The sequence below is a fragment of the Eucalyptus grandis genome, chromosome 11, assembly GCF_016545825.1.
Source record: "Eucalyptus grandis isolate ANBG69807.140 chromosome 11, ASM1654582v1, whole genome shotgun sequence".
NCBI lineage: Eukaryota > Viridiplantae > Streptophyta > Magnoliopsida > Myrtales > Myrtaceae > Eucalyptus > Eucalyptus grandis.
In genome coordinates this window covers 10944542-10972503 of record NC_052622.1, presented here as the reverse complement: position 1 = coordinate 10972503, position 27962 = coordinate 10944542, and the positions used below count along the sequence as shown (strand labels likewise).

The 27962-nt window shown below is 40.4% G+C and overlaps 1 protein-coding gene across 1 annotated transcript; it reads left to right on the top strand.

Moving 5' to 3' along the window:
• Positions 1-4472: 4472 nt before the first annotated feature.
• Positions 4473-8390, top strand: LOC104424822 (isoprene synthase, chloroplastic). Its single transcript, XM_010037321.3, has 7 exons — positions 4473-4760; positions 5729-5996; positions 6288-6660; positions 6806-7024; positions 7116-7254; positions 7372-7620; positions 7766-8390. The coding sequence occupies exons 1-7, from the start codon at positions 4560-4562 to the stop codon at positions 8063-8065; spliced, it is 1749 nt and encodes a 582-aa protein (XP_010035623.1). The 5' UTR covers positions 4473-4559; the 3' UTR covers positions 8066-8390.
• Positions 8391-27962: the final 19572 nt, after the last annotated feature.

Genomic DNA, 27962 nt, shown 5'->3' with positions numbered 1-27962 from the left:
AGTTGGCCACTGTACAAATGAAAGACACTGTTAGCCTTCTGGATCTCCGGACTTCTGCTAAACCAGTTCTCCAGTCTTGATGCTTCCACAGGATCCCATGATCCTCTTCATGCAAACAAACACAGTTTTCAATTGTTTCTACACCTCCAGTAAAATTTATAAAATGAGCGTCAAAGTATTTTATGTAGCCCAAACAGTCGCAACCCTGCAACATTAAACTCAATATGAGAAAATCACTTCTACTTGCAATATTGTACTTGATAGATATTTGTAAACTTGCATGAAGACATAATTAGTTTTAGTTTTAGATCTCATGAAATTCTCCATCGACGAAGCCTCTTCAAAGAACTGCTTTTAACGTCTTGTCTCATTTCCTTTAAGAATTTTCCTCTTTGCTATGTAATATCATATATATAAGAAAGTTATTAATTGACGCATGGGAGGACTTTACTTTCCCCCGAATTTTCCCTCTCTGTGTGTCTATGTTCATTATATATGTGGATTGATCGAATTCGTTAAGCCAAATTTACAGGCAGATCTGCATTGCGATTTCGCTCCAAGTTTCTTGAAATCATCAAGATTCTTCTGGAGGCGGAGCTTCACACGTCGCCGCAAGCTGGGACGCTCGAGATGACCTCCGCAAAGCCTGTGCCGGTGCAGCTGCAGGTGCGCTTATCAACTTCGAAATTCCTAGCTGCGTCGTTTCAGTAGCGAATCCCAGCGGGAGATTCCACCAGCCTTCTCCATGGCCGTCCTCCACGGGCGGACCACCTCCGCTCCGTACCTCGCCTCGTGCTTCCGGAACCCCCGCTCGAACGGGCCTGCCTGCCTCCACACGTGCGAGGGGTCCAGGTTGTAGAACACCGGGAGCAACAGCTTCCGGCGCTCGACGATGTGCCGAGCTCCTCCAGGCACCACCTCGACTTGGTCTAGTTCTTGGAGATGACGGCCACGGCGTCGATCCCCTCCAGGAGGCCCAGTCACAAACAAATTGCTTGAAACATTCCAAAAGAAACTCCAATAAATGGAGTCCGCTGCTCCCAAACCACAGCATATGGACTGTGTTTATGGAAACTTTGGCCGCCCAACTTAAAGCTTTAGACACAAAAGTAAAAAGCCATGTCACACAGCTTCAAGTTAGAGATTGTTACAGGTAGGTTTAGTCAAGTTGTTAATATGGATAGCAGCACGTTCTGGACCATTGGTTGGAATCATTGCCTATTCATTATGCAAACGTAATAGTGTCTTTGCTTATATTTGCTCCTCCAACAGTGAGATATCCGACAGCACCACATTTGTCAGACATCCAACTCCAGAAGATACATCAGCAGGAAACTGAGCATCCTCAGTTGACCGCCTCAAATGTATCGAGGCACATAAAGTGTCCAAGGAGCACGTGTATCCCTCTAAGATTTTTCCTAAGGCCACTACGAATGTGCTCGTATGCATTCTAGTCCTCGTGAGCTCAGCGAGTCTTTGCAAGGCTGAGTACGGTGACTTTGAGCCCAGCGATTACGACACTGCCTCTTTCAACCGGAGCAGCTTCCTGGCCGGCTTCCTGTTTGGAATGGCTTCTTCTGCATACCAGGTAAGATTAGATTCCCTCTTTGCATCTCCCTTTTCATCACCGTTGTTAGATCTCAGAGATAAATAATCCTCTGTATGTAGGGCATTTGACAGGTCAGATTGATCTCTTACGTTAGGCTGCAATGACGCAGAAGAGGGCCGAGTCGGAAGGAATAGCTGGAGGGAAGGGTCATCCCGGCCGATTGCCAAGGGATTATCAACTAAATTAGTCAGCATGACCAACTGAGGGATCTCGAACTAGAGCAGGTGGCTGCAGCACGCCCTCAACGGTTGCTTGAATCCTGCTGTTGGTATTTGCGGAAGCGTGTGTTTAATATGTGTGCAAGTGTGTTTTATGTGTGAACTATCAAGAGAGCAAAGGAAAGAACAATATGAGTAAGAGAATAATTTGCAGCAATGGAATACAAGGGAACAAAAAAGGAACTTTTATTTATTGTTTATTGTAGTACAAAGGGAAGGGGAGGAGCTTCCCTTTTTGCTCTAGTCTACTGCGCTTCCCCCTTCCCTATTTATAGGAGTACTCCACACTTATGGCCATCTTCTAGGAGTTTCTTTTACAATTTTTTTTCTTGAACAATAGACTTTTTTAAGGCAAATATCTCTGCCATTTGCAGAGATAATTCCATAGATTCTTTTAGGTTTTTTCTTGAATTTTCTCAAATTTATCTTGAAGTTTCTAGAAAATTGGATCAATAATTTAACACTCCTCCTTGATCTAATTTCGTGTTACTCCAAGCATTTCCCACAATGTGTCGAACCTGGCTTTCGATAGTGCTTTAGTGAATATGTCTATTACTTGATTCTCGGTCTTGCAATATTTGAGTTAGATCTCATTGTTGTTTTGCACTTCTTGTACGAAGTGATATTTGATGTTAATATGTTTGGTTCTTTCATGGAATACTGGATTCTTTAATATAGCAATTGCGGATTTATTGTCGCAAAGTATTGGAGTTATTCCATCTGTGCTTCTCCAATGTCTTCTAAAATTCTTTGAAGCCATATTGCTTGAGCGGCGGTCGTAGCAGCTGCAATGTATTCAGCTTCTGTAGTAGACTGTGTCACTGAGTCTTGTTTTTTGGATGTCCATGAGAATATTTTAAAACCCAGTGTGAAGGCATAACCAGTAGTACTTCTCCTATCATCACTGTATCAGCCCAGTCACTATCAGTGTAGCCAATGAGCTTTGACATTTGTACTTGACTAATATCAAATGCTGTAATCTATAGTTCCTCGTAAATATATGAGAATTCTCTTGGCAACTGCAAAGTGAATTTGACTTGGACTTTGCATAAATCGTGATATTAGACTTGTCGCATACATAATATCCGGTTGTGTAGTAGTGAGATATAGTAGATTGCCAATCGGACTTCTGTAGAGGGAGGCATTGGCTTTTTCTGCTCTATCTTCTTTCAATGTGAAATGTAACAATTCATTAGACAGTATCATAACCGACAGAACACAAAAATAAGGGGGAACCGAGTGGCAACCGCTATTCAAACCAAGATCCATAATCTAGTCATGTCAAGTAACTAGTAGCCCCAGACAACTTTTGAACTGTAAATTTTCTCATCGCTGAAAGAACACGAGCAAATCACGTAGAGTGGGGCCAATGTAATTATGCAAACGAGTGCTGACAGAGGCAAAGCACGGGGAACATTTGCGGCAAGTCCTCTGGGAATTTCATCAACCAGATGGAGCGCAATGTCATGTCGTCACAAACACCCGATCCCGCCAAGAGTGCAGTTTCTGTCCCTCGAACCGAGGATTCCAATCACTTTCAAGCGACCCACGAATCAAGGTAATTGTCCAAACAGATCGTTTCGACGACGAATAACAAGATGGGTGGCTTGGATTACCGAAAGGGGAGGGAGATTGAATGCTGGTGAGTCAAATCAAGAGCCTACCTATAAAAGCGATCGGCTCCTAGACAATGGCCCTCGATAAACCGCGGTCGTCTCACGTAAAAATGGACTCTTTATGAACCCAACGAACGTTACGGTCAGTCCTCCTCGCTTAGCAGCGAAACGAAGGCCACCCACTCTCTCCTCCCCGGAGCTCACGTTTCTGAAATGGTTTACAAAAGTCTTTCGTACATACTGCATAGCCTACGTCGACCGAGTCAAATCTGAAAATTCTCAGTTTGGACTTTATCTAGTACCAGGTTCCATTTGCGACGCAAGTTAAAGAGATTTTCACGGGAGTGATGAGGAAAGCCGATTGCTTTACCGATCCAGCAAAACGGATGGGCCCAAGAACATCAAGAACCCAAAAGAATTCAAAGGGATCGAAACCTCTAACGAGGCCTGCAAGCCCAGGCCAAGGGACCGTCCATACGACGCCGCAAGATCCTAGCTTTTCTAGAACCCAGTCTTCGATTCGGTTCTTGAACATTCGAGCGCCAGTCCCTTTCCCAGAAGGTGGGGGCCGCGCAATCTCCGGAAGAACAATGATCATCGCTAAAGTGCATGTCTCGCGTGAGATTCCCTCGCTACAGGCCCTCCCAAAAAAAATCTTCGATCCCATGAACCACGCAGCGTCACGTGGACGAAGCAAATTTCGGCCAGGTGCTGCAGTAAAAACACGACGACGCCAATGGGTGGACGAGGTACGAGCCCGGAAACGTGTGATCCAAGCGAGACGCTGACAAAGGATTGGACGAGAGGCGAGCCCCAGCAACGTGTGATCGAGCGTAACGATGGAGAGGAAGAAGATAGGATGGGGAGGATGTGATCCGCTGCGACGACGACGACGGCGACGTCGCTGGAAATCGAAAAGGCAAGTTGGAAGCACCTGAGGCCATCAAAAAAATTTATCGGCATATTCCAACACTTCTGTCATAGAAAATCGGAAAAATGGTAGTATAAATATGGGAGTGTTAACGTTAGCGAGGGCCTGCACTGACCCCTGAGCTCTCGCTCTTTATATTGTTGGCTTAGCTCGGTTCGGTTCGGTTCGGTCGATTCAAGCAGTTCATGGCGCTTCGTCTTCTGTTCACACCTCATCTCCCGGTGCTTTCCTCTCGGAGGGCCAACGGTCGAGTCCGTTGTTCGGCGAGCACGCAGATCTCTGATCCTCAAGAAGGTCGACGATCGGCCAATTATCAGCCATCCGTCTGGACTTACAATTACCTTCAGTCCATCGTGGCCGGTGAAGGCCGGCAATCTCGCCGCGAGGTGAAAAGCCACACCCTACCTAGCCGTTTGTTCTCTCTTCGAGATATCTATGCTAAAGTTTTTGAACAAAGTAGAGAAGATTTCAGCGATTTGGATCCCACTTAATTATAATGATTAGTTGGATGATTGGACGCTATAAATTTTGTGCTCAAATCACAACGCCTTTCATTCAAAAGAAAAAAAAAATTGGATCGTATATTGGCCACTAGTGGTGTGGAGCAATATCAAGTGCACGTGGACAGGGTAGTTCAGTGCATCGGTGGGAGAATTATTCTCATTGAAATTTTGATTATCCACATGTTCTCGATGAAGCATGAATGAAATGTCAGAATTAGAGTGGACAATTATCCTAGGATGAACTGTAGATCAAACTCTTTTGTGTATCGTACTTTTATGTTAGGCACTGATCTAATAAGTTTATGACTATGAAATTTTATTTAATGATCTCCATATCATCATAAGTCATGTGGCCTCATCACTAAGATTTATCACTTTTATTAATGGGTTATATTTTCTTCCATCCCTATTTTTCTCCAACCATATTTACGATGCATGAATTGCAGGTCGTGAGTGATGTCCATGTTTGTCCCCGCTAATCAGAACACTGGTTAGAGGAGGTTTCCTCCAAACAAGGATGGAGAAATTTTTTTCCAAACAAGAATGGAGAAAAACACGAGCCTCTCTACAGATTGCGATTAGTTAGCAACATAACCCAAACAAAATCTAGAGCATGCCATGAAAAAGATGGAATTCCTGTATCTTTTAATCTCTTTACGTTTGTTGCACACATGTGACGCTATTTCATTTTAAAAAGTGATCTTAAGATAGAAGATTCACTCCTCTTTCTTTGAAGTATCAGAACTTTTTTAGGAGAGCCAACATATGTGTTTGAAGAATTATGTTTCCTTCTTTGCTTTTTATTAGGGTTCAAAAACTAAGCTGTGGATTTTTACTTTCTTCTAACGTAGGTTGAGCAACAGAAAGAAAAGGTACAAATATTGGAAGAAGAAGTGAGAGGTGCTCTCAATGACGAAAAAGCTGAAACCTTCACCATATTTGCTACGGTTGATGATATTCAACGCTTAGGGCTGGGAGATCATTTCGAGGAAGACATTTCGAACGTTCTTCGCAGATGTGTCTCTAAGGGTGCGGTCTTTATGAGCCTACAGAAGTCTCTGCATGGCACCGCTCTCGGCTTTCGGCTTCTTAGACAGCACGGCTATGAAGTTTCTCAAGGTATTTCATCGTAAATCTGATGAGAACAAAACCCAATTAGAAGATAATTCTCAAACGTGGGATCAAGATGCTTTTGCAGTTTTTGTTATGCTAACTTTCGAGTATGTGGGTTCGAAATGATTATATGAAACAGACAATTATTCTGTAGTATTATCTATGACAGCTCTCAGCAGAGGACCTCTCCATATCCTCTCATGAACATATATGTTAGGGAAGAGAGAATTTATTAATGAACAACTGCATAGTATCTTTCTCTAATCAGATGGACTAATCTCAGCTACGAATAATCAGATGTTTTTAAGATCTTCTTGGACGAAAGTGGCAGTTTTGTGAAGACCCTTGGTGGGGATGTCCAAGGCGTGCTGAGTCTATACGAGGCGTCCCATTTGGCCTTCGAAGAAGAAGACATCTTGCACAAGGCTAGATCATTCGCCATCAAGCATCTCGAAAACCTTAATAGCGATGTTGACAAAGATCTTCAAGACCAAGTGAAACATGAATTGGAACTGCCTCTGCACCGTAGAATGCCATTGCTAGAGGCTCGACGTTCCATTGAAGCCTACAGCAGACGCGGATACACGAATCCTCAAATTCTCGAACTTGCCTTGACGGACTTCAACGTTTCGCAATCAACTCTCCAAAGAGATCTTCAGGAAATGTTAGGGTTAGTCTACAAACTCATAAGGATAAATCCTATAATTAATGATGGAATTGATGGACAATAAGGATATTAGACTTGCGAAAGCTTGATACGCATTCGAAAAAATTGCAACGCATAATCTGAAATTTTACTCTCTGGGTTATTGCAGATGGTGGAATAATACTGGCCTCGCAAAAAGGTTGAGCTTTGCGAGGGATAGACTCATAGAGTGCTTCTTTTGGGCAGTAGGAATTGCCCACGAGCCTTCGCTCAGTATTTGTCGGAAAGCGGTGACAAAAGCGTTCGCGCTGATCCTTGTCCTCGATGATGTGTATGATGTTTTCGGCACATTGGAAGAGCTGGAGCTATTCACAGACGCCGTTCGCAGGTCCATCTCTCTTCGATATCACCTGGAGATACTAATGTTCATGCGTTTCAGAAGTTGGAAGTTCTTCACCTTGTCATTTGTGTGGTTTCAGATGGGACCTCAATGCTGTGGAAGATCTTCCTGTCTATATGAAGCTGTGCTACTTAGCTCTCTACAACAGCGTGAACGAGATGGCTTACGAAACTCTCAAGGAGAAAGGGGAAAACGTCATCCCGTATCTAGCCAAAGCGGTACGCGTAAACAGCCCTCTTTGGTACTCGACCTGGTACTAATCGACCGCGAATGCACCCGAGTTCTAGGAATTTCCTGCCTAAAGAACGAAATTTGGTGTTTCTACTGTTTCGCAGTGGTATGACTTGTGCAAAGCCTTCTTGCAAGAAGCAAAATGGAGTAACAGCAGGATCATCCCAGGAGTTGAAGAGTACTTGAACAATGGGTGGGTATCATCATCAGGGTCGGTCATGTTGATTCATGCCTACTTCTTAGCAAGCCCAAGCATGAGAAAGGAGGAGCTCGAATCGCTAGAACATTACCATGATCTCTTGCGGCTGCCGTCCTTGATTTTCCGGCTTACCAATGATATCGCCTCCTCATCGGTATGCATCCTTTCGGCTTGCTCTAGTCCAATTTTTCTTGTGTCGCAGTTTACCTTATACAAGCACTTCTTTTTCGTAGCGAAACAAGTGAAATTAATATCCACATGTTCATAGTCTTTTAAATAGCTTCCTATGATCCTAACAGGCTGAGCTAGAGAGGGGAGAGACCACGAATTCAATACGGTGTTTCATGCAAGAAAAGGGCATCTCCGAGTTAGAGGCTCGCGAGTGCGTTAAAGAAGAAATCGACACAGCATGGAAGAAGATGAACAAATATATGGTCGACCGTTCGACCTTCAATCAATCTTTTGTGCGGATGACTTATAACCTTGCCCGGATGGCACATTGCGTGTACCAGGATGGAGATGCGATCGGATCTCCGGACGATCTGTCGTGGAACCGTGTGCACTCCTTGATAATCAAACCTATTTCTCCTGCGGCATAAAATGGCTAAATTAGTTTGGACAACATCAATTTCCTCCCGTTGGGGAAGGAAAATGGACGTACGGAAACTACAAAATAAAGTAGGTGGATCCTACTGTACTAAATGATTTAAAGGCACTTAATGTACAAAGTACTTTAATTTCGGTTAATTCAATCCATCTAATCATAGTTCAACATTTTTGTAATAAACAGCAATCGAAGTGTATTTTTGTGACGACCCTAGTACATCACGGCTGCTGTAGAATGAACTACTATCGCCAATATCTTCTTCATTGTAATTTTTTTCTTAAGCATGTGGAAGCGTAAGGGACAACAGAAAATTCCAAGGTACACGATTTTCTATAAATAGGGCAATTTCATTTTTTATTTCTTCATACATGTACATCAAATGACAAGTGGGGTGCCATGGGGAAGTACAAAAGGTCAGCACTAGACTAACTATACTAGACTCTAGGTCGGTCACCCCTCCCCACCTAGCTGTACAAGTCTCGTTTAACAGTGGCCCTTGATGTTCTCAAAATCTTTTGAGCTCCAAAAAATCTTGTTCCCTCCTCCCAAGTGAAGTTCATCGTCACCTCGTCGCGAATCATCGGGGAGGCAGGTGGGATTGACATTCTAATGATCCGAGAAGCTTTCAGAATACACGGTTGATCAATATAAGAAATAAATTTCCTTAACAAATGACTAATAGTTCAATTCAAGAATACCAAAGTTGCAATCAATACAAGTACATACTGCCATCATCTTCTGGGGAACCCTGATACCCTCGAGCATCTCGCACTCATCCGGTATCGTGAGGCATCTGGGGGAACCATGTTACACCCCTTAGGCATTTGGAGGAACCCAGTTACCCCTTCAGGCATCCCTACTACAACTCGGGGCATCGTCGTCCCAAGGACTGATGGCACTATCAATCACACATTCACACTACGATGCAACAATTTCATAATTCAATTAAAAGCACGTTAACACCACTACCATTCAGGGATTCAAGCATGCATATAATGAATCATCATTCATTTTCATCCCTTAGACTAATACAAACTCATCCATACAGATATTAAGTGAACCGTGGGAAAGGTCCCACATTCTAGGCCTAAACTAGCCTTATAAGGTGTCTCCCACGTCTCTAGAGTCAATGTTTGTTGTCTAGGTAATCGATCTCCAAAAATTATGAAACTTTAGTATGAGGTGGAAAAGATCTAAAGAAATATCTTTCGTGAAGAACTTAAAATCCGGTTCAGTTCATACAGTTCCAGGCTCAGAACAGTCAAAATCTCCAGGACGAAAAAATAAATATTTCACCAACCTATTGAGATCGAAAAATTATGAAAATTTAGTATATGGTAGCTTGGGATGTTCTCTACAACTTTTGTGAAGAACATATTTTGAAATTCTGGACCGAAAAATCTGTAGAAAATGAAAAGCATAAAGAGGTCGGTCTAGCGACCCAAAAACAGATTTTGAATCCTGAAGTTTTTCCAATATATTTTTTTGTCATATGAAATCAAAAAATTATGAAATTAAAGTATGTCATAGAACAGTCAATAAGGAACAACTCTTGTGAAGAACACCTCATGAAATTTGCACCACATAAGTCGGTACAAAATTAGCAAGCTTCTGGGTCGGGCTAGATCTGAACCCGCCCTCAGCCTGTCCCGATTTTCTTTCAAAATTTCTGCCGTTCCGGCCTTCGCATGTGCCAAATATCAACTATCCATGCCTCTATAGACCTAACTAAAAGTTCGACTATTTCGAACTCGACAACATAGCTAAGTAACATAGTTGGAACTTCCGACTAAACGAACAACGTAGTCGAAACTTTGATTAAACGAAAATCTCAACAATGTTCTTGGGTTTCTACAAACTATTCTTGTTACACGACAACGATCAATATAGGATAGAATGGAGGATATCCACTTGCCTCGGGTCCTTGTGAGTTGCGGTGGCGGCTTGGTGGAACGGAGACAAGATAGCGGCGATGACGCAAGGGCCGAAAAGAGAGAAAACCCAACATTCTTGTGCTGAGGAGAGGCCCTACGTTGCTGGCTTCTCTGCACTTTGCTGGCTGAGATGGACGGTGAAATGAAGGGCGGAAGGTGGGCGTGGGGGTTCAGTGACCAAGGAAGAGCTTCCCTCTTTCTCTCTTATTTATTTCTTTTCTCCACCGCCATACTTGGTCTATTTGAGCAGCACTTGTTGACTCATGCCAGCTGGAACGTGGAGCACCTTGGAGAAGATTCAAGAGTCTTGGTAATTTTTTTTTTCTTTCTAAGCTATTTCTTTAAAGGCCAATGCCTTCGAAGTTCTTGGGGTTAGGATGTTTGGATCAACGTAGTTTATTGACGACGAGGTAGCGGTGGCGACTCGGTGATGTCGTGATGAGGATGCGAACGGCGTAGTCCGATGGAGAGCCCGCTATTTTATCGAGCGGAAAATCAGGATGTCACAATTTTATACCAAATGACATTGTGTTGAACAAATGGTGGCATCAATTGTGATATGGACCGAAAGATTTTTATTATATTTCGGGAGAGAAGGTTCTAATGACAAGAAGATCGATCCTTTTTTTCCTAAGAGAACTTTTCAGGTGTTGAGCGTTGGGCATAATTATTGACAGTAAATATCTATCTGTGAACCGAGAAAAATTTCACTTAATCAATTTCACCATGTCAAAGTTGCCATAGCAAAGTCGGTTCAGCATTCTCTCGTTCGGTAGAGGTTTCTCTCCTTCAATGGAGTTTCTTCCCTATCCCCCAAGGTGATAGCCAAACCAAACCCTAAAAACCCACGATTCCAGTCTCCATCTCTCCCAAAATGAAGAACCCATCCCGCCCACTCCCTTAAAGATAGAATACCCATTAGAAATACAACACCCGAAAAACCATATACAAACCCTAAAGCACGAAAATTCCCCCAAAGAGCCCGCGATTGCTGGAGGGCTGCTTGATGCTCCTACTCCATCTTCGTTTCTTCAGAAATCCCAGTCATAGACTGATAAATGGAGAACCGTAATGCTCCATCCTTCAAAGCGACTGAGATCCCCTCCATCTTGTTGCTGGAGCTCCCTTCGACCAAAACCCAGGAAAACAGACAAAGCAGGTATGTCCCCACCAAGTTCTGATTCTGCAATATCAAAGTAGAATGGACAGTAAGGAGGAAAACCGACTTCGTATTGCTGCTCTATGCAAGAGTTTAGGGCATTTATGGTCTGATGATGACATGGTTGCTGTTAGGGAGGAAACCCCAACGAATAAAATTATTGAATGCAAACATACTCTCTTTGGTAAATTACTATCGAAATTGAATGTCAACTTTCATGCTTTTTGCAACACGATGAAAAATGCGTGGAAAGTAGAATCAATGGAAATTTTCCAAAAGGAACCTGGATTCTTCTCTTTTGTATTCGAAACTGAAGCGGACAAAGAACGGATAATAAAATTTGGCCCATGGTCTTTTGCAAGCAACTTGCTGGTCCTCAAGCAATGCTCACTTGATATACCGGAACACTATTATGATTTCTTGCACTATGATTTTTGGGTCCATATTATCGGACTGCCTCCTGGATGGATTTTAGAAGAAGTATACGCTGATGTTGCTGGAAAAGTCGGAAAAGTGAAGGAAATTCAGTTAGAAGCTAGAGGAAATATGCTAAACAAAACAGGGAAAGCAAAAGTTGAACTTCCACTATCGGTACCCTTAAAAACAGGGGCTCTAGTGAAGATCGGAGAAAAACATATAAGGGTGGAGTTTAAATATGAACGCCTCCCTCATTATTGCTATTCCTGTGGAAGACTAGGGCACTACGCCTCGTTTTGTGAAGAAATTCCCTATGAGAAAACATAATGGGTAGAAAATAGGGTAGGGAAATATGGGCCTTGGCTCAAAGCGGAGGTACGAGAAATGAGTCCTTATTGCGAAGCTTTCTATGGCAAAATTATCTCTACTCAAGAGGAAGAGGAGTATGTACTTGAAACCCCCATCCAGTCAACTACTCTTCAGATTGTTGGTAGCAGAGAACCAGAGACAGTTGCTGGCCTTGCTCAAAGTAAAAAAAGGGCAGAAAACCCATCATCAACTGAGCACAGAGAAGAAGATAGAGGGGAATCAACAGTTAAAACAGGGAAAGGGAAACAACCACTGTACTTGCTAGATTCTATTGATGCAGGGCTACTTGAAACAGAAGGAAGTAACAAGAAGGGATCAAAACTTCTAAGAGTAAAAAAATAGAAGAAGGTTGAAGAGTCGAGTATGTTATTAATCGATGAGATGGAGTTACTAGAGACACCTGTTCAGCTGGTGAAAGAAGGGAAATAATGGGCTTTGGTGACTAGCCCTAATAAGCCACCGGTGACATTATGAAGATTTTGAGCTGGAACTATCAGGGGCTAGGCAACCCCCTGGCGTTCCAGGAGCTTAGAGCCTTAGTGGCTCTTGAAAGACTTAGTGTGGTGTTCTTGATGGAAACAAAAAACAAGGAAACAATAGTGGAAAGGGCGAGAATGAGACTTAATTACCACAAGTCGTTCTTGGTATAGCCAATAAGAATTGTGGGTGGATTAACACTAATGTGGAGAGAGGAGTTTAAAGTGAAAGTAAAATGCAGCTCGCATCATTTTATTGATACGGAATGTGAGGATCCTACAAGTGGACAGTTTATAAGGATAATGTTCCTACATGCACCAACAAATTTCCAGGAGAGATTACAATTATGGCAACAACTTCGCTGCTTTCATGCATCTAATTCACTTCCATGGATATGTATAGGGGACTTTAATGACATACTATATAATTGGGAGAAAGAAGGCAAAAGGGAAGCAGACTATCACCTCATTGTAGCCTTTCGGGACATGCTAAATGATTGCTCTTTAATGTACATGGATAGTAAATGATGCATGTACACGTGGACCAACAATAGAGAAGGAGAAGAACAGGTGAAAAGCGCTTAGATAGAGCTGTATGTACAATGGAATGGCAAGTTACCTTTCCAAATGCTGAAGTTATGGCGTTACCAGCGGTGGGATCGGATCATAGCCCCCTTCTGCTCTCATTACATCCGGGTCATGGCAAAAGGAAGAGAGAATTCAGATTCGAAGCATACTGACTAGAAGACAAAGAGTGCAGGATTGTCATTAAGGATAGTTGGGCTGTAGACCATAGTAGCTTTTCACAGAAAATTCACCAAGTCAGGGAGGATTTAGCAACTTGGAGTAAACAGAAGTTCTCTAATGCAGCATATAAGATAAAGGGACTTAAAAGGCGACTAACGGACATCATAAACAGCAAAAACAGAGAATCCAACAAAGAAGAAATGCAGCAGATAAAAGAAAGCATTGATCAACTATGGCGACGGGAAGAAATGTATTGGGGATTAAGATCCGGGATTAATTGACTTCAATGGGGGGATAAAAATACTAAATATTTCCATGCCATAACTGTCCAAAGGAGGCAACGAAACAAAATTACAATGCTGAAGATTGATGACCAGGATTGGATGGGTACTCAAACAATACATTGTGGGCTATTACCGAACTCTCTATGACTCGGTGGGCTCCAGAAATTTCCAACCCATACTAAATCAATGCAAAAAAGTAGTGACGGCGGAGATGAATGAAAGTTTAATGGCTGCCATTTCAATGGAGGAAGTGAAAGAAGCGGTTTTCCAGTTAGGCACACTAAAGACTCCAGGACCAGATGGCCTAAATGGACAATTTTACCAGCATTTATGAGAAGATATACAAAGGGATGTGATGCTGTTAGTCCATAATTTTTTCGATTCAAGGAGCCTTGACCCCATCCTCAACAGAACACACATTGCACTTATACCAAAAGTCAAAAATCCATAAAGCATAAACCAATTTAGACCAATAAGTTTACGCAACTTCAGCTACAAAATCATATGAAAAGTTTTAGCAAACAGATTAAAGCCGTGTCTTTCATAGATTATAGAACATGAACAAAGTGCCTATGTTCAAAGCCGACAAATACAAGACAATATCCTCATTATTCAAGAAGTGTTACATCAACTGAGGATAAAGAAGAGGAAAAAGAAATTCCAGGCAATACTAAATTGGACATGCAGAAGGCATATGATAAAGTGGAATGGGACTTTCTTCAAATGAGCATGATGCAGATGGGATTTTGTGACCGGTGGGTACATCTAATCATGCAATGCATGACAACGGTCACGTTTAATGTGAAAGTTAATGGAGAGTTAACGGAGTATTTCTCACCGACATGGGAGATTAGACAAGGAGACCCATTATCATCCTATCTATTTATATTGATAGCCAATGTCCTTTTCTGGATGATGCACAAAGCAATAGAGGATGGAAGTATTAAAGGGATTAAGCTGAACATAAATTGCCAAAATCTTTCTCACTTGTTGTTCGATGATGATGCCATATTTTTCATGGATGGGATGGTTAGAGAATGTCAAAGTTTGGTGGCTATCCTAAATCAATATTGCTATGCAACGGGGCAGGCAATTAATCTAAACAAGCCATGCATTTTCTTTAGTAATGGCTGTCCACCAGCTTTGAAGGAGAACATGGCCCAAGAAATGCGAGTGCCAAGCATTGAAAAGACTGGGAAATACCTAGGGATATCATCCGATTGGGGTCAAACTAAAAAAGAAATGTTTGCATGGGTTCTAGCAAGAGTAAACATGAAGCTAGAGGGATGGAAAGAGAAATTTCTGTCTAAAGCCGAGAAAGAAATTTTGATTAAAATTGTTGTGCAAGAGTTGCCATAATATCCAATGTCCATCTTCAAGATACCTATCTTGGTTTGTCGAGCTATTGAACAAAGAATTGCAGTATTCTGGTGGAAGCAAAACGAAGCTAAGAAAGGCATGCACTGGAAGAAATTGGAGGTTCTAAAGTCCAGAAAAGACATGAGAGGTTTATGTTTTAAAGATTTAATCACCTTAAACAAAGCATTGTTGGGAAAGCAAGCGTGGCGACTATCTCAATCACCCTCAGCATTATGGGGACAGATCCTGAGAGGTATCTACTTCCCTAATGGAAACTTATGGAAAGCCAAAAGAGGCCAAAGACTATCTTGGGGATGGCAAAGTATCCTCATGGGACGGGATGCCATTGGACTAGGAATACGATGGGCTGTAGGTGATGGGAAATCCATTAATATCCGATAAGATCCCTGGTTATCATAGGGTGTGCTAGGAGGCCTCGTGAATAAAGAAGATCCTAAAATGGTGGCGGAATTAATTGATGAGGAAAAAAGGGAATGGAAGGAACCGCTATTGCAACAACTTTTCAAAAGAAGAATTATTAATGATATCCTATCAATACCTATCACCGTGCAGTCTAAAACAGATCAATTGATTTGGACAGGAAACAACAAAGGGAGCTACACAGTCAAAAGTGGCTATAATAGTGTGTATGACAACACCATTCAGCAAGCCAGAAACAGAGCATCAACGTCATACCAGTCACCCTGAACCCTATGGACAAGACTATGGCGCCTATCAATTCCCCCCAAATTAAAGGTATTTATGTGGAGTCTATGTCAAGATGCTATCCCAACTAAAGAGAAACTCTATCATAGAAGTATCTTCCTTGATCTGCTATGTCCGCTCTGCTCCAAATGTCCTGAGACAGTCGAGCATGTATTTTTCTTCTGCAAAAAATCGCTAGCATATGGTCAGATCCAAACTTAAATCTCAGCACCAGTATACACTCGATAACTAGAATGGACATGTGGTTGGCGGAATTTTTTGAAGCAAAGAAACACTCACTGGACACAGACCAAAGCAACTACATCTTCTGAGCCAAAAAGCCACAACCAGAGGCCATCATCAAGACCGCCCTAGCACAAAATCGAAGCTTCAAAAGGTGGAATCGGTGCAACAGAAACAAAAAAGAAACATCAAACTCACCTACGAACTGGACAGCACCGGAAGGTAGAGATCTGAAGTTGAATGTTGACTATTCGTGGGCGGAAGGAGAACCTCTGAGCTCGATTGCTGGTATTTTGCGCGATTCCATGGGCGTAATCGTCGAGGGCTTCGCCAAAGACGTCCATGCCGCTTCACCAGTGCAGGCGGAAACCCTAGCGATGCTCCATGGCTTGCAATTGTTGAAACAGAGGGAGGAGACGCACGAGGGAAAGTACACGAACCGAAGAAGACTTTACTTTGTGAAACTGATTGCTGCACGGTTGTGGATGCACTATTGGGCCAGATAGACGACCCATGGGCCGTGAAAGATTTGGTCCAAGAATGCTGACAGATACTGGCCCAAATGCCTCACGTAAGGGTAGTTTATTGTTCGAGAAATGCAAATTACGTTGCAGATTGGATAGCAAAAGCTTTTTGCCTAAAACCCTCCCCTCAACTTGGAAGTGTGAACCCCCGCAACCCCTTTGGAATATTTTATGCTTCGATTTCAACTTGCCTTTCCATGTAATTCTCGTTTTCCAGAATGAAATGAAAGTCCTATTTTCGACCAAAAAAAAAAAACTTCACCATGTCACACTTGGGACTTCAAACTAGTATGGTAATAGTGATTTAAATGTCTTGTTATTCTACATTAGATTATTGTTGCCACATAATTCAGCACCTGCAGATTATTTAATAGTTGTTTATCTTGATCATTAAGTTACCATCAAAAGGACTCATTGTTCTAGAGGTTCTACCTTGTCCATTTGATTCCTTCCCTATGTCCGTCCATTTGATGCTAATTTCGTATTAGATTTGCATAAAAACAAACACATGAACAAAGATCACCAGTGACAATAATCCACTTTGACAAAAGGAGAGGACTACTTAACGAATTGCACTAATTTACTCGATTATATATGTTTGGTAATACCAATCTCCAACTACACACAAAAGCAAAGTACATTTTGCCACTCTAGAACTCTATATATTCAGTATTCTCTAGTGACGATGAAACTTTTCAAGCTATATTTTGGGACAAAATGAGAATTGCTTGACACATGATATCACTCAAGATTTCTAAAAGTGTACGATAAAATGGTGGAAATCTTTGAATAGAGATGGAGGAAGAAGGGAGGTTCAAAGCTGAAGTTGCCGCGGTGCAAAGATTGGGGAGCTCCGAGAGGTTCTAAACTAACCCAACGACCCTTCACAGCTAAAGACGACGTGGTGCTACACGGCAACCTGAGACAATGCTATGGCTCGAATGAGATGGCGAAAAAGCTCTGGAGGACCCTGAAAACCTACCAAGCCGATGGCACAGCCTTCGGGACTTTTGGTGCGCCCCGACCCCGTGCTGGTGGCCACGCACTTGGACCCGACCTACGTATATGGTTGACATTGCTCGTTGACCCACAGTTCACCAACAAACCGGGGCCGGACCTCGCTGACTATCCTTAGGACTCACCATCCCGAACCAGGTCAAACACCTTTCTTTTGCTCAACAATACCTGGTCGTAAGCAGAGAGAGAGAGAGAGAGAGAGAGAGAGAGAGAGAGAGGCGTGGATAAGCATGAGCCGGGAGGAGAAGGCCAGGACCCCATAAGTCGACTATGTCGAGTCCATCATAGCTGATGGCGACATTGGATTTGGTGGCACGACAGCGACTGTCAAGCTGTGCAAGCTTTCCATCGAGCGTGGTGCAGCTAGTGTCCACTTTGAAGACCAATCCTCGATGACCAAGAAATGCGGTCACTTCCTTGAAGAGTAATTGTGGACGATCAATTTAAAAAAAATATTTTTCAAATGATTTAATTTTACGAAACAAACCGAGCCTAAATTTTAATAATAGATAGCTGTTGTTTGTGGTGTTGAAATCTTTTAGTGATAGTTGAGTCGCGTGGTTGAAAATCAACATGGGAGTAGTTAAAGTTTGTAATTATAGATGAGTCCATTATGTAAGTGGGAATCTCTCTATAAATATGCAGCCCTTTTTTTTAGCTTGTGTAGAGAAAAGCAACGTAGTGAGTAGAGTGTTAAAAAAAGAAGATAAATGATTAAGTGATAGTTTTTAATCTATTGTAAGAATAACAGTTTGTTTTGGACCACCAAAAATTAAATAACAAATAATTATAAATTATTGTGGGGCTTACTCCTTCAAGAATTTATGATTCACGACAAGTTGTAATTCTTACAATAAGTCAAAGATTATTATACTAGCAAAGCAAAAAAAAAAAAAAAAAAAAACAAGAGTGAAGCAACCACTTTTGTGGGTAAAAAATCATAAACTTATTGTATTTGTGTTAATTTAGTCATAAATCTTTTCACATTTTTCTAATTGAGTCAACGTGATCAATTTTGGCTAGAAATCACGAATGTAGATACTGGCTGTCTTACGTGACACAATTAGTGTTGACGTTAACATTTTTAATAATATTTTGAACTTTTGGTATATATTTTTTGTTTTTTTCTTACTTTTTTTGTTTTGTTTATACTAAGGGTTGGTGGTTGTTAGTCACAACGAGGGTCAGTCAACAACCCTAGTTGGCCCTCAGTCTAAAAAAGAAAAGTAAAGTAAAGAAAAGAAAAGAATAAAAAAAGAAAAATAATATGAATTCATACTATGAAACACCATAAATTAGTATACTTGTGACAAATTTATCCAAAATTGATAAGGATTTCCACGTGAATTTACTATGTCAATTAAAATTATTGTTATGTGTTATCTAACTCAACAATTTCATGGTAAATTTGATGGAAGCTAATGGAGGGTAAATATGTCACAAGTGTACCTATCTAGATTTTTTTAAGACTAAATGATAAGTTTGAGAGAAATTTGTCACATGTATACCAATTTGGGGTTTTTGATGACAAAAATTTAATTTGGGAAAAATTTGTCACAGGTGAATAGTTTGAATTTTTTCGTGGTATTAAGTCGAATATTATGAAAAAATGTCATCGTTAGCGCCGGTTGTGCTACATAAGACTGTCGGCAATCATACTAGTGGATTTTTGCTAAAATTGATCTGATGGACTCATTTGACAAAATGTGAAGATGTTTATAATTAAATTGGCACAATTAAAGGGTTTATGAATGAATTGGCACAAATGTAATAGGTCTAAATATTTTTTGGTAATTGCCCTGAAAGTATTGTTGAGTAAGTCTCCAAATGTGAGTGGGGGTGAAGTGTTTGTTCTTATAATAGCAATAATAAAAGAGCATTTATTCCAATTGAGCATCCATTTGATTCTTAACAAGTGGTATAAGAGCTAGGGACCAGTGACCAAATTAGAGCAAGTAGTTAGGGATTGTGAACCAACAATTAGGGACCATTGCACGTGAGTAGGTGGTTAGAAATCGAAGTACACTGGAGTTTTGGTAGTGTATAGTCAGGGACTGTGATTGGTTAAACTGGGATGAAGCTCACTTGGTATATTGTTGGGCATTTTAATGAAGTCCGTGAATATCTCGAGTTTGGTGAATGGCAATAAAGAAGCTCAACAACTTCAATTGCAATAATTCGAGTAATTGCATGCAGTTTGACCTATTAGATCAAGATTTGTGGAATATGGTTAGCGATGGCAATACCAAACCATCCACTAATGATGAAGAGCGGAGGAAGTGGAAGATCAATAATGGTAAGACTTTCTATGTCTTACGATCACAGTAGAAGATGGATTATTATAGCATATCAAGAGTGCAAAGCCCCTAAAGGCGGCATAGGATGCTTTGGTGGCATTGTTCGTGAGGACAAACGATACCAAGTTAGAATAATTGAAAAACAAGTTACTATTGATCTTGCAACAAGATATGATATTTTTCCAAAGTCAAATTTATTTGTGAAGAAATTTCAAAGTTAGATCCTCAAAGTGCCATCTTTGAGACTAGGATAAAAAGAATCACCATTCACGGGCTATGATTAGAGTAAAACACTATCGTTAGGACCCCTTGTAGATGGGCTAAAGATCCAACTTTGACTGATTTGGAGAATATTTTGGCCAACCAAGAGGCTTTAGATGAAGAGATGTCTAAGGTCTTAGTAAATGATGATAAGACTGTCCTATTTAGTAATAAAAGAGGGTTTGAGAGTTAGATGAGAAATGGTGCTAGCACTAAAGATGGTAGATTGAGAAAAAACTCCCACTAAGATTGGCAAAGGTGACTAGAAGGGACTAGTGCTCAGCTAGGGGGAGCTTGTTGGGATCAGTACAAAGATAATGAGAATGAAGGTAAAAACAGCCAAACATGAGACAATCACTGCTATATTTGTGAGAAAAAGGTCACTTTGCTAGGGATTTTCAATTCAAAAGAGTAGAAGGAAACATTGCAATGTCTAAGGAAAATGATGGTGAAGAGGACTGGGATTTCCATGTATCCCTTGCAGTGAAGAATAAAAAGAGCTTGCATTCTCCTCTATCATTTAGTCAAAATATGTGACAATCCTTTTCACTTTAAGTAATAAATTAATCAATTCTAATAATGATTGGGCAATTGATTCGGGGTGCTCAAGTCATATGACTAGAGATCAAGTCAAGCTATCAAACATGTTTAAGTACATCGATAGATGAGTAGTTGTCACCATAGACAACTCAAGGTTGCTAAATACCCATGTCAATCAAACGGTGATAACATCCTGATTCAGTTCATATCAGGTTGAGTTGCAAAATGCGTATCACATGTTGGGAATGAAGAAAAACCTATCGTTGGTGTTACAACTCACAAGCTTAGGCAATTATGTGTTAGGTCTAAGAGACGTTAAGGTGTGCCGTAGTTTGAAACCCTGATAGTACACGAATCATGGAGGGGCGTGACTAGAGTTTGTCTACATGATATGAGCATAGACGGCGACAAAACTTGTAAGAGTGACACGCTTGGATTTCGCGATCAAGTGACCTATGAATCAAGGAAATTTTCCAAACAATCGATATTATGATATACAAAAGGACATAAGAATGCTTTAAGTGCCATAACTTGGTACAAAAGGACACTTAAGTGCCTTAACTTACGAAGGTGATACTTAAGTGCCACATTTGAAGAAAAGTGGGACATTTGAATGCCACATCCGGCGAAGCCGGCTGGAAATCATACATGGCCATAAAATATTAATATTTTTCGCCGAAGTGGTGTTGGAGAAATCTTCTTGAAGTGTTTTGAAGTTGACAAAACGTTTCCATCAGTCTAGTCTGAAGGCTTGCGGACTTTGCTATTTAAAGTCTGAAGACCTCCGGACAGCCAGACTCAAGACTCAAAGTCTATCCTCATTGACAGTCTCTAATCCGTTGAAGAAATGTTATCCAGAACTGGATGTTCCGTCAAGGATTTAACCTTATCAACTGGTGAAGATCTCGTGGCTGGAGAAGACGTAACGAAATCCTTTGATTGATTGAGATTGATTCTATGATTGAAGATTCGATCATTGCCTAAATATTTTTGGAAGGTTTTACTTATGGAAATCGAGATCCTATTTGTATGGGCGAACATGATTGATGGGCTATCGACACGTTCCTTTAATAGCTCGAACAATCTTCCTAATTGATTCCGTCCAACGGGTAGATTGGAGGAATTCCTTTGGAAAGTGCCAACGGGTATGATGGCATAAAGGAGTATATAAGGAAGAAGGTCTTAGTTGTTTGAGGTGTGCGCGATAGAAGAATTCCAAAGTCGAAGCTCCTTTTTGTTTAGACAATCACTTTGAGCGAATACTTGTATACAAAAGAGAGTCTATATTTGTGAGAAACCTTGAGGAGGTGTGGTAGAACATCTACACTGTGGAATCAAGGCAAAGTTGTGCTGTAACTTCTCTTTTGATCATAGTGAAATCCAGCCGGTAGAGGTCAAGCGGTCGGAAGAGTGGATGTAGGCTTGGAATAAGCCGAACCACTATAAACCCTGTGTTTAATTTTCTCTTCCTTACTCTCTTTAGCTTGATCGTACTTCATTTTCATTAATCATAATAAACTTCCTTTCTATCATTTGCCAAGAATCGCTTTCGTATCTCGATAAATTGTTTGTGCACCCATTCACCCCCCTCTAGGTGCTTATACTAGCTATCTCAATTGGTATCAAAGCCTGTGTACTCACTTTGTTTGAAGTATTTTACTTCAGAGTTAAAGATCCATGGCTAGTATGTTGGCTCCAGGACTGGTAGAAGGGCAAAGCAACACGAGACCGCCTTACTTTGATGGAAATGACTACAACATATGGAAAAACAAGATGAAGGCATTCTTAAGATCAAAGGATCCTGGAATGGGACGTTGTAGAAAAGGAATCGTTCCCAAAGTCATTCCTATCTCAGAAAGAGGAAAAGACACTATTGAGTCTAGCGAAATGACTCAGGAAGAGATAATCAAGAGACAAACTCTTGATGCAAAAGCAATTTATTCTTTATATTGTGCTTTATCACCTACTGAATATAACCGAATATCTTCTTGTGATACAGCCAAAGAAGTCTGGGATAGATTACACATTACCTATGAAGGAACCGATCGAGTGAAAGAGACAAGAATCAACATTCTTCTCGGTTAATACGAAGCCTTCGAATGAAACCAGGAGAATCTATAACCGACATGTTTAGTCGTTTTACGATATCGTGAATGGTCTTGAAAATCAAGGCCAACCAATTTCGATCCCATGAAAGTAAACAAGTTATTGCGTGGACTCTCCAAGGATTGGAATCACATAAAGACCTCGATCGGGGAGACCCAAAGAATCATGCCACTGTCGTCGATGAGTTGGTTGGGACTCTTCAATCCTATGAAGTGGAAACGAATCAATGAAGACGAAGACCCTAAAGGTAAGAAATCTATTGCATTAAAATCTAATCATGATTCTGATGTAACAGATTTTGAAGACGACATGGATGATGAAGAACTTGCTCTTATGATAAGAAGATTCAGAAAGCTGAACAGAAAAGGAAGAAGATTCAATGCAAAGAAACAAAGTTTTCAAAAGCAATGACCAAGTCTCGCTGAAGATGAAGAATCAAACAAAGATGTAGTCGCTTTGAATGTAAGAAAAAGGGACACATCGGACCCAACTGTCCTCTTCTAAGGAAGAAGAAAGGAAAAACTGAAAGATATTGAAAAGCTCTCAAAGCTGAAACCTGGAGTGATACAGAGTGCGAAGATAGTGATGATGATTATGCCAACATATGTCTAATGGCACAATCGGATTCATAATCAAACTCCGAGACGATTCGATTCGAAAGTGAATTCGAGGTGAGTAACTTTAAAATCCCTACTAAAGTTTCTAAATACATTGATGAATTATGTTTTAGTCTTAAGGCTTCTCTTAAAAGAATTTCAGAACTCAAAAAAGAAAATTCTGCTTTAAAACAACAAGAGAATGTTTTGGAGGAAAAAGTGAAATGCTTAGATCAGAATGTTTCTTCTCTCAAAGAAAGTGAAAATAATCTTTTAAAAGAAAATGCATTCTTGAAAAATGATATTTCAAATATTTCCAAAAGATTTTCTTTAGGTTCTGAAAAAGCTGGAGAAAATACTTTTTGCTCAAAGACCTTATTTCAATAAATCTGGATTGGGAATGACTGCTGAAACCATTCCTTTAATCGATTTTCCTAAAGTAAAAGAAAGAATCAAACAAAGACCCACAAGAAATGCTTACAAAAATCATTTTGAAAGGAACTTTGTAAAACCAGTAGGTCGCAATGCTCTTAAATGTTCAAAATGCAATAGTGCGGATCATTTTGAGAAAGAATGTCTTATGGTTTGGAGACCTGTCAATAAAGTTTGGGCAAAAACCGTATATCAGACTAACTTAAAAGGACCCAAGAAAATATGGATACCAAAGAAAGCTTGAGTTTCTTTTTGAATGCAGTCACTATCAAGAAAAAAAGTAAAATGGTATCTGGATAGTGGATGCTCGAGACATATGACAGGGGATTCAAATTACTTCATAAAGCTCGCTTAAATGAACGGTGGAAAAGTCTCATTTGGAGGAAATAACAAAGGAAAAATAGTAGGATTTGGAACTGTAAAGATTGGGAACCTCACAATAAGCAATGTTTCTTTAGTTGAAGGGCTCAATTACAATCGCTCGCATCGTCGCTTTGTGATGCCGGTTTTAGAATCAACTTTCAAGAAGGTATTTGTTCAGGAACCAGTAAAGACTCTACTCAGTCATTCATGGGCCGAAGACATGGGAATATCTACCTCTTGGACGTAAAACCAGATGAATCGTAATGTCTAATCTCAATCCAAGACGAAGCGAACTTATGGCACAAAAAACTTGGGCATATCAACATGAAGCGATAGCCAAAATCTCAGCAAAGAAGCTTGTTCGTGGTCTACCCAATTTATCATATCAAAAGTCCGATCTATGTACACCATGTATATTGGGAAAACAGGTAAGAAATTCCTTTAAACCAATAAATCAAGTTTCCACTAACCGTGTACTTGCAGCTCTTGCATATGGATCTCTTCGGACCAACAAGAACGCAGAGCATTGGAGGTAAGAAATATTGCCTAGTAATTGTGGATGACTACTCACGATTTACTTGGGTATATTTCTTGTCAAGTAAGTCTGAAACTTTCTCTCACTTTGAAAAATTTGCTAAGAAGATTCAAAATGAAAAAAAGGGTATGTCATTTCAAGTATAAAAACAGACCATGGAGGAGAATTTGAAAATCAAGACTTTACAAAATTTTGTGATGAATCTGGTTTTCAACATTTGTTCTCCTCTTCATATACTCCAGAGCAAAACGTAGTCGTGGAAAGGAAGAATAGATCTATTCAAGAAATGGCTAGAACTCTTTTAATTGAAAGTAATATCTCTTCACGATTTTGGGCTGAAGCAGTTTCAACATCATGTTATATTATCAATAGAGTCTTTCTAAGGGCTATTTTAGAAAAAACCTCTTATGAACTATTTAAAGAAAAGAAGCCAATTGTTTCATATTTTCATGTTTTCGGATGCAAATGTTTCATATTGAAAAATGCAAATGATCGAGTTGGTAAGTTTGAAGAAAAGTCGATGAAGGCATCTTCCTTGGATATTCAACCACAAGTAAAGCATACGAGTCTACAACAAGAAGACTCAAACCGTGGAAGAATCAATGAATGTCAAATTCCAAGATTCCATTCAAAATGAATCCATTCGAGACTCATCTAAAGAGACCGAATCGCCGAACTCAACAAAGTCTAAATCTCAAGAAGCGCTCGAGATATTGAAGGATCGGCAACAAGTAACTGTTGAAGATTCAAGTGAAGGAAGTGATCATCAATCAATAAGCAACTGGAAGCATAAGTCTAGTCATCCCAAAGATCTTATTATTGGCGACATCAATGAAGGAATACACACAAGATCCAAAAGGCGAGAAGAGTCTAGTGCCGTGGCTGTTATTTCTGAAATAGAACCCAAGAGCATAGAAGTAGCTTTATCCGATGAAAGCTGGATTGAAGCTATGCAAGAAGAACTCGAGACAATTCAAAATTAATGATGTTCGGGAATTAACTCCAAAACCGAAAGGTAAATCGTTGTTGGAGCTAAATGGGTTTTCGGAACAAAATGGACGAGAAAGGTAAAGTCGTAAGAAACAAGGCTAGACTCGTGGCCAAGGGATACACACAAGAAGAAGGAATCAACTATGACGAGACTTATGCACCGGTAGCAAGGTTAGAAGCAATTCGTTTATTACTTGCATTTGCTTGCCATAAAAATTTCAGGTTATTCCAAATGGACGTCAAAAGTGCTTTCCTAAATGGATTCATCCATGAGGAAGTCTATGTGGAACAACCACCAGGGTTTGAAGACCCAAGGAAACCATACTTAGTATTCAGACTCAAAAAGGCCTTATATGGCTTAAAGCAAGCACCTCGAGCATGGTACGACATATTAAGTAAGTTTTTAATTCAAAATGGATTTGTTAAAGGTAAAGTAGACACTACTCTTTTTATTAAAATAGAAAGCAAAAGTTTTTTGCTTGTTTAAATATATGTCGATGATATTATCTTTGGATCTTCTAATGAAAGTCTCAGGCAAGAAATTTTCTAAGACTATGCGGGATGAATTTGAAATGAGCATGATGGGTGAGTTAACCTTCTTTCTTGGACTTCAAATAAAACAATTGGAGGAAGGAACTTTTATTCATCAAGAAAAGTATGCAAATGAACTTGTCAAAAAGTTTGGTCTAGACAATTGCAAAAAGGCTGACATACCAATGTCAAGTGCCTTGAAGATAGACAAAGATGAAGAAGGGAAGAAAGTCGATCAAAAGCTGTATAGGAGTATCATCGGATCTCTTCTCTATCTTACGCTTCTAGACCTGACATTTTGTTTAGTGTTTGCATTTGTGCCAGATTTCAATCAGACCCAAAAGAATCTCATTTGAATGCTGCGAAGCGTATTATTAAATATGTTTCATCAACTTCAAGCATCGGTCTTTGATATCCTAAGAAGGGAGACTTTAATCTTATGGGATATTCGGACGCAGATCGGCCGGTTGCAGAGTTGATAGAAAGAGCACTTCGGGAACTTGCCAGTTGCTTGGAAGCAGGACAGTGTCTTGGTTTTCAAGGAAACAAAGCACTGTGGCTCTTTCAACGACAGAAGCAGAGTATGTAGCTCTTGGAAGTTGCTGTTCGCAAATTCTATGGATAAAACAACAGCTGAGAGACTTTGGAATTAAAGACTCATGCACGGAGATTAATTGCGACAACACCAGCGCTATCAATCTCACCAAAAATCCAATTCTCCACTCAAGAGCAAAGCATATAGAGATTCGACATCACTTTATTAGAGACCATGTTCAAAATGAAGATGTTTCAATTCAATTTGTTGACTCAAAGAACCAATTGGCGGATATATTCACAAAGCCGTTGGAGAAAAATCAATTTGAATGTATCCGTTCCAGACTCAACATTTTGAGGTATGAGGAGATTGAAGTCTAAAGACTTTCAAACTCAGACATGCAAGACTTTAACTGTAAATTAGTCTTGGTACGACCGTCAGACTGTAAGTTAGTCTTTCTCTCTTTCTCTCGAATCTTATCTTGAAAAGGTACGATTGGTAACCGTGTTTTATTGCTATCTTTAATCAGCGTAATTATTGCATCGTTTCCTTTTCCAAAAAGAAGTTATTTTTGAAATGGCTATTTTTGCGGAAAAAGACAGTTATTTTGAAAAGACATTTTTTTTGTGACGATTCGTTTATTTTTCTTTTTAACCGATCGTGCACTCTTCACTTTACTCTAAAAACCTTAGAAAGCATCGATCCTCCATTCCCGTTTGTCTTCTTTGTTTAATCTTCAAAAGTTGTCATCTTTCTTGGGAAAGTCAAGCAAGGAATCTTCCAAAAACGAGAAAGATGTCATCTTCAAGGAAGTCTTCGAGAATCGCAAGCGGGGGGACCACGGCGAATGAGTGAGGGGCCTACGCACTTCGATCTTGCAAGAAGAAGTGTCTCCGAACAGCAACCGAGCCCACAACATTCTCGCAGCGTCATTCTCCACCATCTAGTCCTCAAGGCATTGATCATCAACAACAGGAAGAAATCATCGAGGATGCAGACCCCGTAAGAGTTCAAAAGCCCGCTTTTATTTACAAGCTATATCGTGCCTTAAAAGGAATTCGTATTCCTTTGAACTATGTTGATGATTTTCTTAAAGACAAAGGATATAAGAACGAATATATCTTTCTGCGAAAAATGGAAAGTTTGGGAATTGCTCGTAAAGGGGTGGTGAGGAAACCCTTGCGAATATCCCAAGTGATCCTCGTGAGGGGCCGAATCTGTAGATGGGAATGATGATGACAATTTGTACAGCCTATTTCAACCGAAAATGGGTATTGCGGTTGAAATTCAAGGAAAAAGGGAGATTTGTTCGATCGAAGGAACAAAAGGATCTATACTCGAAATTGCTGAAGCGTGGGGTAATAAACCCTAGGAGTGTGGATTTTGATTTTCGGATGCTTTGTGAATGTGAACTTAAGGGAAAAGTTCAAGTTATCTTCAACTTGAAAAGTTATGTTCGACAATACGAG